The 14,402-nt window shown below is 44.1% G+C and overlaps 1 protein-coding gene across 1 annotated transcript in view; it reads left to right on the top strand.

The window, feature by feature from the left end:
• Positions 1-12,530, top strand: part of Lypd6b (LY6/PLAUR domain containing 6B) — a 160,596-nt gene extending 148,066 nt beyond the window's left edge. Inside the window, exons 5-9 of the mRNA XM_038337524.1 lie at positions 597-703; positions 4,011-4,162; positions 4,964-5,062; positions 9,542-9,672; positions 11,197-12,530. Of these exons, the coding sequence (XP_038193452.1) occupies positions 4,033-4,162; positions 4,964-5,062; positions 9,542-9,672; positions 11,197-11,361 (525 nt within the window). The 5' untranslated portion in view covers positions 597-703; positions 4,011-4,032 and the 3' untranslated portion in view covers positions 11,362-12,530. The remainder of the gene's footprint in view (positions 1-596; positions 704-4,010; positions 4,163-4,963; positions 5,063-9,541; positions 9,673-11,196) is intronic.
• The last annotated feature ends 1,872 nt before the right edge of the window (positions 12,531-14,402 follow it).

Genomic DNA, 14,402 nt, shown 5'->3' with positions numbered 1-14,402 from the left:
GGAATGAAAATACATTCCGACTGCATAGACGCAGCCCCATGGAACTCAAACCCTTCATTTTGCCTTTCGCTAATCGTCAGATGGTACCACGTGGAAACTTTTGAGGGGCTACTCAGTCAGTGGTGGTATGCCTGTGAGCCTCAGTTTCCCCAGTTTCACAATGGTAATGACCCAGTTTCTCCAGCACTCTTTTTGAGCATGGAGAATCCAAAAAAAACCAAGCCTTGTGCTTAGATTTGTGTAGGTATGGGGGGTACATAGACATCTACAGGTATGCTTGTGCTTGTGACAGTCACAAGTCAAGGTCGCTTCTACCTCACCTATAATAGTGTCTTTTATTGAACATGGATGTCACTGATGGGCTAGGGTGACTGACCGTTAGCTCCAGGGGGGTCCCCTTGTCTCCACCTTCCCATGCTGAAATTATAGACACACGCTGCTCTGCCTGCCTTTTTCCACGGATGCTAACGATCACAGTCATCAGGCATTTACTGACTGAGTCGTCTCACTATCTCCATTCAGTAGTTGGAAGCCTCTGGTAGATCTGAATTCCGCCTTCTCTGCCTTCACCATCTCTTGCATCCCTTTCGTTCCAGGAGCAGCAAACACAGCTAGGGCTTTGGGACCAGTGTCTCTACAGACACGAAACATTTGTGTTGCCTTTTTTTCAACTTCTTGATTTTCCTGGATCCAAATTTTTATGGTAAGTGCTTACAAGATGTAAGCGACCTGACTGTCTGTCCACTCCCCCAACCAGTATACTGTGTGCTCCAGGCGTATTGATACCACCCTTTTGTGTGTGTGTGTGTGTGTGTGTGTGTGTGTGTGTGTGTGTGTGCGTGCGCGCGTGAGCTGTGTGCATGGATGCTCATACCTGTGTGTGCATGCAGGAGCTAGAGGAGGAAATTAGATGCCCTACTCTTATTCTTCACTTCATTCCTTGTTCAGTGAGATCCTAGGAGCCAGACTGACAGCCAGCAAGCCCCATCAATCCTCCTGTCTCCACATACACAGCGCTGGGGTTCTAGGCACGCAAGGGGTACCTTTGTGGTGTACCTGTCTTTTTATATGGGTCTGAACTCAGGCCCTCGCGTTCGTGCAGAAAGGTGCACTTATCCACTGAGCCAGCCATCCAGACCGTTTTTCTGCAATTCCCGCCATAGGATCAGGGTTGCTTTTTGGTTTAGTTCTTGTCCCTCCCTCCCTTCCTATCAAATTATCACCCTATTGCTTCGCCTTTGTGGCGCTTACAACTGGCTCATTCATAGACCCCCCCCCCCACGTTGTGTTGCCTTCTCCCTCTAACACGCAGTTTTCATGAGAGGAAGAGGCATCGGTGGGGAGTCAATAAGAACAATGCATGCGCCGCAGTAGGCGTCGACAATGACATGCTGAATGAATGGATAAGCTTTGGTTTCAAAGGGAAAACAGGGATTCTAATCTGTAATTTTAAACTGGGAATTTGTTCACAGCAATAAATGCTTGCAAGAATTAGTCAAAGTCCAGGTACACGATTAACGAAATAGATCAAATGTTGTACGTCCTTTAGCCAGTTCTATTCCCGTAGCTTTACAAGGCAGCGTCACTGCTCCCATTCTACAGGCACCAAACTGTGCTATAGAGAGGTTAATGAGCTTGACCCAGGCATCACAAGGGATGGGTCTAAAAGCAGGTATTTGAATCAGTGCTCTTTACCATCCAATAGAAAGCATTAGATGAACATGGAACTGTAGCTCAGCATGCAGTTTCAGCCTTATAGGCATGAGGCCGTGGAAACCTCACTTCAAGCAGGCATTGCTATGGTTGTTTTACAGAGGGGGAAGCTGGAATTGGGAAGCTTCAGCCACATGTCTAAGGTCCCATAGCTGCTTATTGATGATTGAAGTGTAGACAATGTGAGTCCGAAATCTGTGTTCTTAGGAACCTTGCCCGTCTTACAGAAGGGATGTGGATGGCTGTTACAGCACGGGCTTTCTGAGGTTTGCGGGGAGGGGATGAGAACTCAGCTCCCCATTTTAAAGAGTCTCTCTTGGAATGTTGGGTTCTATCCTTTGGCTACAGATTCATTGTAACTTTGGGATGGACCACTTTAGATGTGTGAATAGGAAAAGCAGAATTGTGTTTCCATATAACCACCTGATTTGACAATGTCTGTTTCTTCAGGAAGACCATAAGAAACGTGGAAACATGACCGTTAGAATTTCGATCTTGGTTACTAAAGTGAACTAGAAAAATGTATTTAATATTTTTGGGTCTGTGTGCTGATGTAAATAAAGCAAAATTTATAAAGTTTAGCCCTATTATATTCTTAGAAATTCCTTAGCAGTGTGCTTTATTTCACTGGCTACATCCTTAGCGTCTCGGTCTTGCCTTCACAAAGGTCCTCTGTAGGGAAGGCAAGACTTTCTCTGACAGCCAGTTCAGTACCCTTGCTTATGTGTTACTTACGTGCAAAAATCACAAGAGAAGAAGAAAAATCCTGGAATGCACACACTATCGCTGTGACTTCAAAAAGAGTTAATGTAAAGAACCATGTGTATATGTGGATATCAAGAGTTAATGTGAAGGACCACATGGATATCAAGAGTTAATGTGAAGAACCACATGGATATGTGTATATCAAGAGTTAATGTGAAGAACCACGTGGATATCAAGAGTTAATGCAAAGGATCACGTGCATATCAAGAGCTAATGCAAAGGACCATGTGGCTATGCGGATATCAAGAGTTAATGTGAAGGACCACGTGGATATGTGGATATCAAGAGTTAATGCAAAGGATCACGTGGATGTGTGGCTATCAAGCCATTTTTTTTCCTTTGAAAAGTTCCCTGAGTCACTGAGACCGGTTGATTCAGCAAGAAGAAAATGAGTCTGGCCAATTCTATTGAACTCCAGCATTTCCACAGAACTCTTATTATGTGTGCTTCATTCCGAGCTATGTGATTCTATCTGAACCTGTATTTGACGCTCACAATTATCCCCATGTGTGGGTAGGGTGGGTATTATTAAGCCGTTTTACAGGTGAGGAAATTGAGGTTAATAGAGTTTAAGGAGCTCGCCCAAGGTCAAGAAGCTAATAAAGAGCAGAGCCAGCACCTGAACCTGTGGAGTCCACGCCGCATGTTGTCTTCTGCAGCCCACACTCCCCTTTCCCTGGCCAGACAGCCTGTCCGTGATGAGACTGCACTTTTAACTACTCCCCCAGGCTGGCTTCCCAGGGTAGAACCTGTGAGTCCTAGGGGGGCCCAAAATATCATGTCCTTTACTCAGCACCGTGTGCCTGTCTGTCATTCCATCAAGTTTCAGTCCCGTCTGCTCAAAGTTATGAACACAGTCAACAGTGATTGCGGACCAAGGGCATCATTAGATCGTTCCCAGCATTCAACTCGGGTTGTTTCCTCTGGAGCACTCTGGTGGTTTGTCCTTGCACCCAGTGTGACAGGTGCTGGTGGAGGAGACACCTCAAGCAATGCTCCCTTCTCTTCTCTGCATGTGTAAGCTCCGGGATCAGCAGAGATTTGAGTCCTGACTTATTGAGCTTGGCTCAGTGTTTGCTCCACTGGCTTTATGTTTATGGTTCTTCCCAGGATTTGATGGGGTTGCAAAATTGATCTAGTGCCTTTGTTTACTCAAGGAAAGGATTTTCAGAAAGAAGTGGTTTAGTGACTTCACGTAAATAAACCAGCAACCAGGCTTGATTAAAAAAAAATTGCAGGATTCAGCACAGCATCAACTAGCTAGCCCCAGACACAGAAGGATCCTGGTGTAGCCAGGTCAGTGCCAGACGCTTGTGTTCCTGGACAGGGAGGCTCACCAGATGTCCAGTTGAAATTCAGCAGGCCAGTTGAAGGCAGTAGTTGCTTAATTTTATTCTGAATGACACTTGTGGTTCTGATCCTTTTCAACAGGTTGAAGAATTGAGCTTTCAAAGCAGAAGCAGATGTATAAGATTCTTATACATTGATATATAAGAAACAAGTGAACTGACCTCATTTGTGTCTTATGGCAGACATTTGAGTTGGGCCTGCCCAATGCAGGAGGTCAGAATGCTGCTCCTCTGCCACGTGCTAGCTGTGACCATCCTTCAGATCTTGATCTTCTCAGAAAACTGGGCGTTTGCCAAGAACATTAACTTCTACAATGTGAGGCCCCCTCTTGACCGTAAGTACGGGTTATGGTTCTCATGTCCCTTTGTGTGAGCACTGTTTCTAATTGTGGCTTAGCGGAGGAAGTTCAAAGACCTTTCTTGACTTCATCAGAGAAGATTATCAGCTATGAAAAGTTTCTGCAGAAGTGATACACTTGCTCTTTCAAATGGCCATTAACATTACTTGAGAACTCATCAGAAGGTTTGAAATTGGGAAGAGAGTGGGACCTGAGTCTTCATTACTGTTATTCACAATTGATGGTGCACAAAAATTTTGCCACTAAAAGTAGTCACATAGTAGCCAGAGGGTGAGATGCGGAGTATGTTTTTCTTTTCCTTTCTCCTCTGCTCTTTTAAAATGCTTTCCTGGTGCTGGTGAGGCACAGCCGGGGTGACAGCTGTCTCCATCCTAGCCTTACACAGGTGTACGCCCTAGCTATTCTTCACTCTGCACTTCCTGTACTATTCATATCTCCCGTGTGTGTGTGTGTGCGCGCGCGCGTGCGTGTGTATCTCAAATGCCACCATCATCCTTGCCCGTTCTCTCAATCTCCCTTTCAGAAGATAAATTGTAATAGAACCATACCACGGATCTTTCAGAGTCGCTTGTGGAGCCATTCTGTAACGAAAGATTGCAGTACTCGGTAGAAGGGAACAAATGAAGCAAGCACAAATCAGATGGAGAGATCCAGCTTTCAGGACACAGGCATTCCCAAGAGGATGTCTTGTGTCTCATCTAACAAAGTTGCTAATTTTGTGCTATTTTTGATGTTTGAAAATGTTGCCTTCTGACCTTCCTCCCTTTTTCTTTAAAGCCACACCATTTCCAAACAGCTTCAAGTGTTTTACCTGCGAGAACGCAGGGGATAATTATAATTGCAATCGCTGGGCGGAAGACAAGTGGTGTCCACAGGGTGAGTACGCCAGCGTGGAAACTCCTCTGGATTTTCTGTGTCCTCACTTTCTTTAGTTCCTTCCCTTAGCTGGAAGAGACAACAACGTACCATACTGACAGCCCAGTGGCATTCTGTAGGAGTCCTGGGTTTCTTGGGAAAGACTATCCAGACAGCAGAACATCCAGAGAGAACCTGGAAATGGCTGACACAGCCTCAACATGTAGTTGTTTGCATCATGAGGAAAAATTTCTTAAAAGGTATTTAGCAAGAAGAGAGAAACCACAGTGTTGACTAAAGCGTTCAGATAATTCCACAAATGTCTGATGCTTGATGATACCTTGGAAACGTCATACTTACTGGCTTAAAGCAAAGAAAGGTTTCTGTACTCCTCTCTGGAGATTCACAGATGCTTGGGAAGCTCATTCACGCTCCCATCAAACATCTGACTGTCTTTGGTAGTTTGCTGACACATCCCTAGTGCCCAGTCAGTCTGCTGCCTGGCTCCTAGTGTGCACTCAGTAAACACTTGCTGACAGATGATCCTGGGTAGCCATGGGAAATCTCCTCTGAATATACATTCAAACAGAGACCTGAGTGGCCAAGACAAGGAAACCAGATGGAGAGCTGCAGGAATAGTGTGCCTGGAAGGAACATCTCAAATGTAAAGGCTTCCAAAGTCAATAGTTTGTGTAGCCTCTCCAGTAACCGATCGGTCAGGGTGGCACAGTGGGAGATGGAGAAACAATCGGAGAGGCACCCACATTCAAAGACGTGCAGATGTTTCTTTTTCTGATAGAGCGTGGAAGTTGGGACATGTGGTACTGGTTGTGACATGCAACATTGCTGTGACCGCTGCGTGGAGAATGCTTAGCTGGAGACCAGAGTCAAAGCGTACATCAAGTAGGGATGGGACTGTCGGCACTTCTGTTTAGACGGTGGGAGCTGGAACTCCCGGAGGAGGAAATGGAGTTGCAAGGGACCTGAGTGTTTTCATACAGAGGTGGAAATAAAGCAGACAGAATACATTCACAGGAGTGTGGAACTGGGAGAATATATTGAGACTGGGCTGCTCTGACTTTTAGGTTTTCAGAGGCAATGGCCTAAGAAAGACAAGTAGAGAACAGACTTCCAAAATTAGAAATTGCTGGTTTGGGTTTGTTACCATGAATCTTTCTATACTATATTATTTATAATAGTAGAATGGCCTAATTTTATCCAGATATAAAAAAACCTGTGGGACCCCTAAAAAAAACCCTACTGGCTACATTACTGAGAATCATTACTAAGTTAAATGTGCACACCTGTGACTTCTTTCTTAGGGTTTGTATTGCTGTGAAGAGACACCATGACCATGGCAACTCTTTAAAATTGCCACAGCATCCATATGGTCAAGGTTTGTCATTACCTCTTTTCTAGAAGAATCAATTACTAGAATCTTTTTTTTCTTGAGGTTCTTTTATTTTTCTGTAGATTGATTGCTCTTAAATTATTATATTCTTGTACATGTCTAATTGTGTGAATTTTTCACTTTTCCACAAAAAATCTGTTATTTTAAAGGATTTTTTCTATTTAGAATTTTTTACATGTGTAGAATTCATTTTAGTCAAAGCATTTTTTCACTCCCCTCCAATTTCTCCCTTATCCCCTTCCTCTACACACACCACTATTCTTTCCCAATTTTTGTGGGCTCTTTTTTTTTTAAAAAAAAAAATCCAATGAGTTCACTCTCCCTGGCGCTTAAAATCTTAGCTATCTTTCTTTCCTTGAGAAGAGGGACCGTGATACAGCTGTTCCATTCAGCAGTGAATGTTCCACATTCTTGTCCTCTGCACACTGACCAGTTGTAGGTCTCTGTATTAATTGATTCTTTGATGAGGGTTGAGAGAGGCGCTAATCTATAGAAATAAAGGTAAGAACTGAAGGGACGATGTATTACTATGTCCATTTAGCAGAACAATAGCAGAAGGTTCTCTCTTAGGACCTAGCGAGCCATAGAGTTTTGGCCCAGGTAACAGTACCAGGCATGAGTTCCATCCCACAGAGGGGACTTCAAATACACTTAGGAAGAGATGGATTGGTAACAACTGTTTTAGTTTTAAGGTTGGTTGATAACTGTTTCTCCTAATTTATTTCAGATAGTGGATATCATTCTTTAACAATTTGCTTTAAATTTCCTCTGAACACCAAATAGAAGGGTTAGAATAGCTTTAAAGTTTATCTGCTCATTGGTCTTCCCTTTATGGATCATGCTATTCTTTGAATTGACCCTCAAAGTCTATGCCTACTATGTGCACAATGCTCCATTGTGTTGTTTATCAATGAAAATCTTTTATCTGCTTCAGGTTTTAGAATATCGTCTATTTTGTTTATTTAAATATCTTTTAAAGACTAATTTATTTTATATGCATGAGTATTTTGCTTGCATGTATGTCTGTGCTCTACATGCATGCCTGGTGTCCAAGGAGACCAGAAGAAGACATTGGAGCCCCTGCAGCTGGAACTGTAGATGCTCATTAGTTTCCACATGGCTACTGGGAACTGAAACCCTGAAACCAGCTCCCCCTGAGGAGCAACAAGAGCTGAGTCATCTTTCCAGCCCTAATAACATCTCTTTTGAACCACAGATAACAAAAAAGGGGACCTTAGCTTCCCATCCCCTAGCAGTGTCCCTTATACTAACAGTGGCAGCCTGTTGTCTCTGCCAAGCCCACCTGAGAAGCCCACTCTTTCCAGCATGGAATGACCTCACATTCCAGAACAGCATGAGAGCTCCTTTCTGACCATCTGCTATTCAAGTCTCAAAGACGTTAACCATCTGGAATTATGACGGAGGTGTCATTTCTTACTCTTCCCTTTGCTGTTATTTGGGAAGTGATAGTCGACCAGTCTTCCATGACAAGCATCCCGGGCTATTGTTCTTTGTCCTCTCAGATTTTCTTTCTTTCTATGAAGCTCCATTTGTGGTATGTCACTGTTGTCAAAAGAGGGTGTCTATGTAACAGCACATGATAGCATGCTATTTCTTGTGTTATTTACACCAGCTTTTTGTTGACTGGTCAGAGGATGCTTTCGTGTGTGTGATGTGTGCAGTGCTCTGGATAAACACAAGCAGCCCCAGCTCCCAGCTCTTCTGAGTTTGGAGTTTAAGTACCTTCCCCAGAACATTTAATGCCTCCTTTTCCTTCAGACTCCAAAAGTCAGCTACTTTTAATGTTGAGTATTCTGGGGGGCAGCCGAGTGTACTGATGTAGACCACAAACCCTTGAGACCTGACTTGGTTAATCCTACCTTCCTACCTGTATGGCAGTGGGCAAGATGGTGCATGCCTTTAATGCCGTACTCAAGAGCCAGAGGCAGAAGGATCATCTCTGTGTGAGTTTTAGGTCAGCCTGGTCTAGCTAGGGAGCTCTAGATCAGCCAGGACTACGTAATGAGCTGTTGTCTAAAATAACAAAAAAATGTTAATATGGTTTATGGCTTCCCAAAGGTTCACTATAAAAACTGAAAGAATGAACACAAGTTAGAAGGTCACTGACTACCAATCTACAATATGAATGTATTTGCCATTGTAAATGTTATTAAAGTTATCAAAATGCCACTGTACATAGTGCATTTTATTAAAATATACAGTGATCTCAGAGGATCGAACAGGACTTACTTGTGATAGTTCTAAAAACTCCATCTTCTCAATCTTGGTCCATTTCCCCCCAGTCAACTGACTATTGGGATCCATGGTGAATAAATTAACAAGCATTTCCGTGGTCTGTGGTAGAGACGGAGGAAACACAGAGCTCAAACAGAATATCCTGTGATGTCACACGAATCTCTTTCTAAAAAGAATGCCTTCATAGAATGGGTGGTTAATGCCGTAAGGCTAACTACGGAAATGAGCCAACTACATAGAACAGGCATGAGTGGGGAGCATGAAGTGAAGGGGAGAGGAAGAGTGGAATACATTGATGAGAGAGTCCGGCATGTTAGAAGGCTTAGAATATGAATACGCAAGATGAGAAAGGGAGGTGACCTGATACGTAGCTGGAGACCCATTCACCTCTTAGCCTGCAAGAATCAAATAATGAGCGAGGTGCTAAGTTTTCAGAATCTTTGTTTCTGTGCTCACAGTTCTTGTCTTCATTTAGAGTTCTAGAATGCATGCTTCAGAGGAAGAAAGGGCAGACTAGGGGCATAAATACTCTCATATTTGGTGAGCAGACCCAAGGAGTGATAAAACTCTGCACATTTTTCTTGGCTTCAGCTAATGCCAAAGGAACTGGCTACCCATTTGTATTCATTCTCAAAGTACATGTGTACTCCAGGAGCTGATGCCTTTACAGAAACACCGCCTAAAAACTCTAATATTCACTGCTATTGAATTTCTCACCTAGAAGCCTAAAGATTATCTCGAATTTTAGTCATTTCTAGCATGATGGTTGAGGGCTCTCTTTTGCAAAATGGGAAATAAAAGGGCCTTTTGTTGTTGTTGTTAAATTTCCCTAGATACACAGTATTGTTTGACTGTCCACCACTTCACTAGCCACGGAAGAAGTACGTCCATCACTAAAAAGTGTGCCTCTAAAAATGAATGCCACTTCGTGGGCTGCCGTCACAGCCAAGACTCGGAACACACGGTAAAGACTGTGTGTGTGTGTGTGTGTGTGTGTGTGTGTGTGTGTAGTTACTTCCCCAGGTTTCATGGTGATGGTGGTAAGTTAAGCATCATGGGAGAACCAAGGAGGAGCAATGTGTTGGATGGGTGTACTCTGACAAAAAGATGCGTGACAGTGCCAGTGTGGAGAGCAGACATTCGAAGATAGTCTGTCTTAAAAAAGAAATGGTATTAAGAATGAATGATAGTTTTCAGGCTACAGAGCCAGACTCGGGCTTCAGAACTTGCATGAGTAGTCAGAAGCCTGCTTTAGAAGCTCAGGAACACGCCATCCTTGAACGTGAGATGCACTGGAGAATAGATGACGACGTGTTCTGTTCCTGGCTAAAATCACCCCGCCCACTTCCCAGGGTACTACCTGGTAGAAAGGACTTTTGCCTTTGAAACATTGTCTCCCTCTCCATCTGTGCTCAGTGGAGAAAGAGTCTAAGAGAATAAGATAAAGTCTAGACGCATATTGGATCAACCGATCCTTTAATATGCTCACTCTAGCATCTCAAACAAGAATGTGCTCTTATATGCAGAGATCCTAAACTTTTGGAGGAAAAATGACTTGAAAGTTCATGTGTAGTGATGAGATTTTAGAATGTGATGGAGCATGAAAGTCAGTGACCCTGACATCCGTGGCTTTTGGCTCTGATCACACAAGGGCAGCGAAGACGAGGCGTGCTGGTGAGGTGGGAAGGCAGCATCCTAGACTGACTGAAATGGAACTTCGCGTAGAGGTCCAGGGGATCAAGAAAGTACCCCAGGCTGGGTGCCAGAGCTCACACTTGTAATCCTGCTACTCTGGAGGCTGATGCAGAAGGATTGTGAGTGTGAAGTCTGCCTGGGCCACATAGCAAGATTTGAAAAAGACCCTGGGTGGATCTGATGGGCAGCTGACTGGACAACCAATGAATGATGGCGATGCTGGGAGTTGCTGCCTTTCTTCTGCCTCATTGGCCTGGAAACCTGGAAGAGTGGCTAGTTCATGAGCTCATGGCTTCGGGCCCAGCATGCATTGCTGTTACCATCAGAGATTGCTTCCCTTGAAAACACTCATAAGAACATATGGCTTTTTTTTCATACTGTCAATGCAGTAATAATGGGACTTGGGTGAAGTGGCAGACCCAATGGTGAATAGCAACTCACCATTATTAGTTAACAGGCAACACTAAAAAAGAAACCAATGACAAGTCCTGAAAGTTCCTAACTTTTCTTTGGTTTCACCGTTTTCTAGTAAACCTGTCAAGATTTGGCAACTCAGACAGCCTGATTCAGCTTCCCTTCTTCACCTCACTCATGCTTGGGTTTGACACAGACACATCCAGAGTTAGGATGAAACCTCTCAGGATGGTCTTAGCTCAGCCCACTGCAGGGGAAGGTACCCACAAGCCGGGCAGTGCACAGGCTGGACTGTCCACTCCAGCATCTGTCCTTCTTTCTTTTGTTGGTTCCCTCCGTCTTCCTGCCCCTCACTCCCGACCCTTTCCTTCCTCTCCAGGAGTGCAGGTCTTGCTGTGAAGGGATGATCTGCAATGTCGAGTTGCCGACTAACCACACGAACGCAGTCTTCGCTGTCATGCACGCACAGAGGACATCTGGCGGCAGTGTCCCCACGCCCTACCTCCTGGTGCTGGCTTGCCTCTTCATGCTTCCCTTGCTATGATGTTACTGTTCCTAAGAGGGACAGAAACCAGCACTGTAAAGCACAAAGCAGACTGTGGACCCGTGACCTTGGGAGCCAAGGCCCATCTTTCACTTGATAAAGAGGAGAAATTGGACCCCAAAGTAGAAGGCAGAGGTTTGCTTCACTGAAATGCTCCTCCATGAGGTCACAGCACTGAACATGAGGACTTGGTAGGTGCCAAGAGGACTGCCTAACTTCCAGTGTCTAGGGCCACTGCACCCGTCACTTCTGTCAGAAGATCCACCAGTATTGTTGATGGTTACAGTAGCTTGATAAACCCTGACCTGACCGGACCTTCATCTGGAAGGACTTTTTAACCTCATGGACTCTCTCAGAGGCTGCTGGGTCAGACTCTCTGGCTTCCGTGATTAGCTCAAAGCATCTCTGTGAAATTTGATTCTTCTACCCATGGGAAAGCCGTTTCTCTACTGTGTTAACTTCCCATTATTGTAACAAGTACCTGAGATGATCCACTTATAAAAAACCACATATAGATGGTTTGTTTGGGCTTGCGATTTTGGAGACTGCAGTACGTACTGGTTTGAGGCTTGTGTTAGAGAGTGAAGAGCCAGTCACTCATAGCAGAGACTTGAGAAGGAGAGAGAATGGGTTGGAGAGATGGTCACTAACTGATCCACTAGAGGACCCAGGTTCGATTCCCAGCACTCATATGGCAGTGCATAACTGATAACTCCAGTCCCAGGGGATCCAATGCCCTCTTCTGGCCTCTGAGTGCTGCATACATGCAGTACACAGATATATTATGTATGGATACACACTCAATACACAAAAATAAAAATTTCTTTTTAAAAGGGTGAAGGAAGGAAAGAGAGAACAGGGATGGGAGAGAAAGCGTGCACATAGGTCTCTACAGTACCCTTCAAAGTCATGTTCCCAATGTCCTAAAACTTCCCACTAGTCCCAATTCCCTAAAGGCTCAACCACCTCCTTAATGGCACCAATAGGCTGAGGACCAAAACTATAACCTTGTAATAGTCAAGATTTAAACAATGGTACCCACTAACCACCTGGTCAATGAAAAAGGCAGCTGTGGGAGGGAAATTTCCAGTTGAAATTCTATGAATCTGATTGCCAGTTAGGAGGTGGTTGAGGATGGGGTGTAAAACTTTGACTTATCTAGTGTAATGCATGCCGTGTGTCTCTTGACAGCATGGAGGCCTCTGATGAAGGGCATTTACCAATGTCACTAAAGTTGTGTTTCCAGGTACCTTGGGTGACATAAGCTGTCTGAAAGAATAAAATTTTATGCCACAGTGACTTTGTGTTTGCTTGCTTGTTTTTTCTTGGGGGTGAGAGGTGAGGGGAGAGACACTTGGGGAGGCTAAAGACAAAGAGTGCATTGAGACGGTCAGGGATCTTCCCTCACCAAGAGAGACGGATGTCACTGTATCACGTCCACCCTCAGTGGCAGCCTACCGAGATTCACAGGAAACCACAAGAGTTCTTGTCCCCGGCCCAGTCACCTGCTCTTCTCTAAATGTCAAGTCCAACAGAAGAACTCTAGTACAAAATGAAGTGTTTGGTCTCATTGTCCCCTCTGTCCCTTTTATAGCACAGTTTCAGAATGTCAAGTGAACATCTCTTTGCTATTTTAGGATCCTGATTTCTTTCCCTCCACTTCTGCTTTTACATGTGTTAAATAGGAATCTCTTCCCTCTAACTAAACATGGACCATTAGAATGGGCTGCTTCTTTAAAAGTTAGTAGTGGTGCTGGCCTTGCTTGTTCTCATCTGTGACATAGGATTGCAGGTCCAATCCATTCCACCACCTAGGTTCTGCTAATAAAATTTTCTTAGAACACAGTTACCCCTATCTGTTTCTGCATGCTGGGATTTGCTGTCAATTCAGAATGGCTTGGTTCAGAAGAGAGAGCATGGTCTTTGGCAAGACTCCCACACAGGAGGGACTTTTTGACCCCTAACTTATAGGAAGCTAAGACTGATTCAAGAGAAAGCTGTGTTTCTGCAGGGTCCCTGGTGTGAATGGTGAGCACTCAGTCTGGGAAGTGATTTGCTGGAGATGTCTTTGGCTTCTGCATCACTGGGTTTGTCTTCTCTGCTTTGATTTATTGTTCCGTTGAGTCTGTTCTGATGCTGGTTATGGGCTCCTTTCAGACACGGGCTGTGCTGGTCTGTTCTCCCTGATGCTTTGGGAATGTCTCATCTTAAATAAGACTTTTCAGTTCCCCATAAAAGAAGGAGTGGGCAGGTACATTATCTTGCCAGCTGTCCCAACCTCAGACTCCTTAGGAAGCATCAGTTTTGAAGCCTAATATGGATTCACCCTCTTCCACTCAGCACCTTGAGTTATTTCAGCCTTCCTAGCTTCTACTTTTTTGTATTAATTATATGTGGCTTCACCTGGGACCTTTAAAAGCATCTTTAGTGTCTTTTTTTTATTTCCCAGAGTTTTTCCCCCTTCCCCAGCACTTCTTTTGACTATGCAATTGACATATTGTCTAGTCAAATTATAATCACTAGTAGACTGTAATCTTTTTCTGATTTTGTTTTTGGTGTTTAGATTAATAAAAAATCTTGTGTGTGTGTGTATGTGTGTGTGTGTGCACGTACTCACAATTGACAGCACGTATGTGTCAGAGGGCAGTTTTCAAGAGCTGGTTCTTTCCATCTACCTGTTTTCCAGAGATTGAACTCACACCATTAGGTTTAACCAATGGGCCACCCCACCAGCCCAGCCTTCTATGCCTATGAAGCTGACTTCGTGGTCTCTTCCAGTGAACTTTGAAAACTAGAATTCAAAAAGTAAATCAAGTCACTGGAGTCTATCACATGGAATTTTTTTTTCCATCTCAAAAAATGTGGAATGGAAGGTATCCAAGACTTCAGATTAATTTATCTCTAGTGATTAAGAAAATAGGTAATATTTTGATTTTAAATGTTCCATGGCAACTGAAGATTGGGCCAGGGAAAAAGGGGGCTCCGTAGATTTGCTGTTACCAAGGAGTCATGGGTGAGCTATAAATGAGGGTTGTTTAAAG

The sequence above is a fragment of the Arvicola amphibius genome, chromosome 7 (assembly GCF_903992535.2).
Source record: "Arvicola amphibius chromosome 7, mArvAmp1.2, whole genome shotgun sequence".
NCBI lineage: Eukaryota > Metazoa > Chordata > Mammalia > Rodentia > Cricetidae > Arvicola > Arvicola amphibius.
Note: the sequence above shows the minus strand (reverse complement) of the source record. Positions and strands in the feature narration are given on the sequence as shown.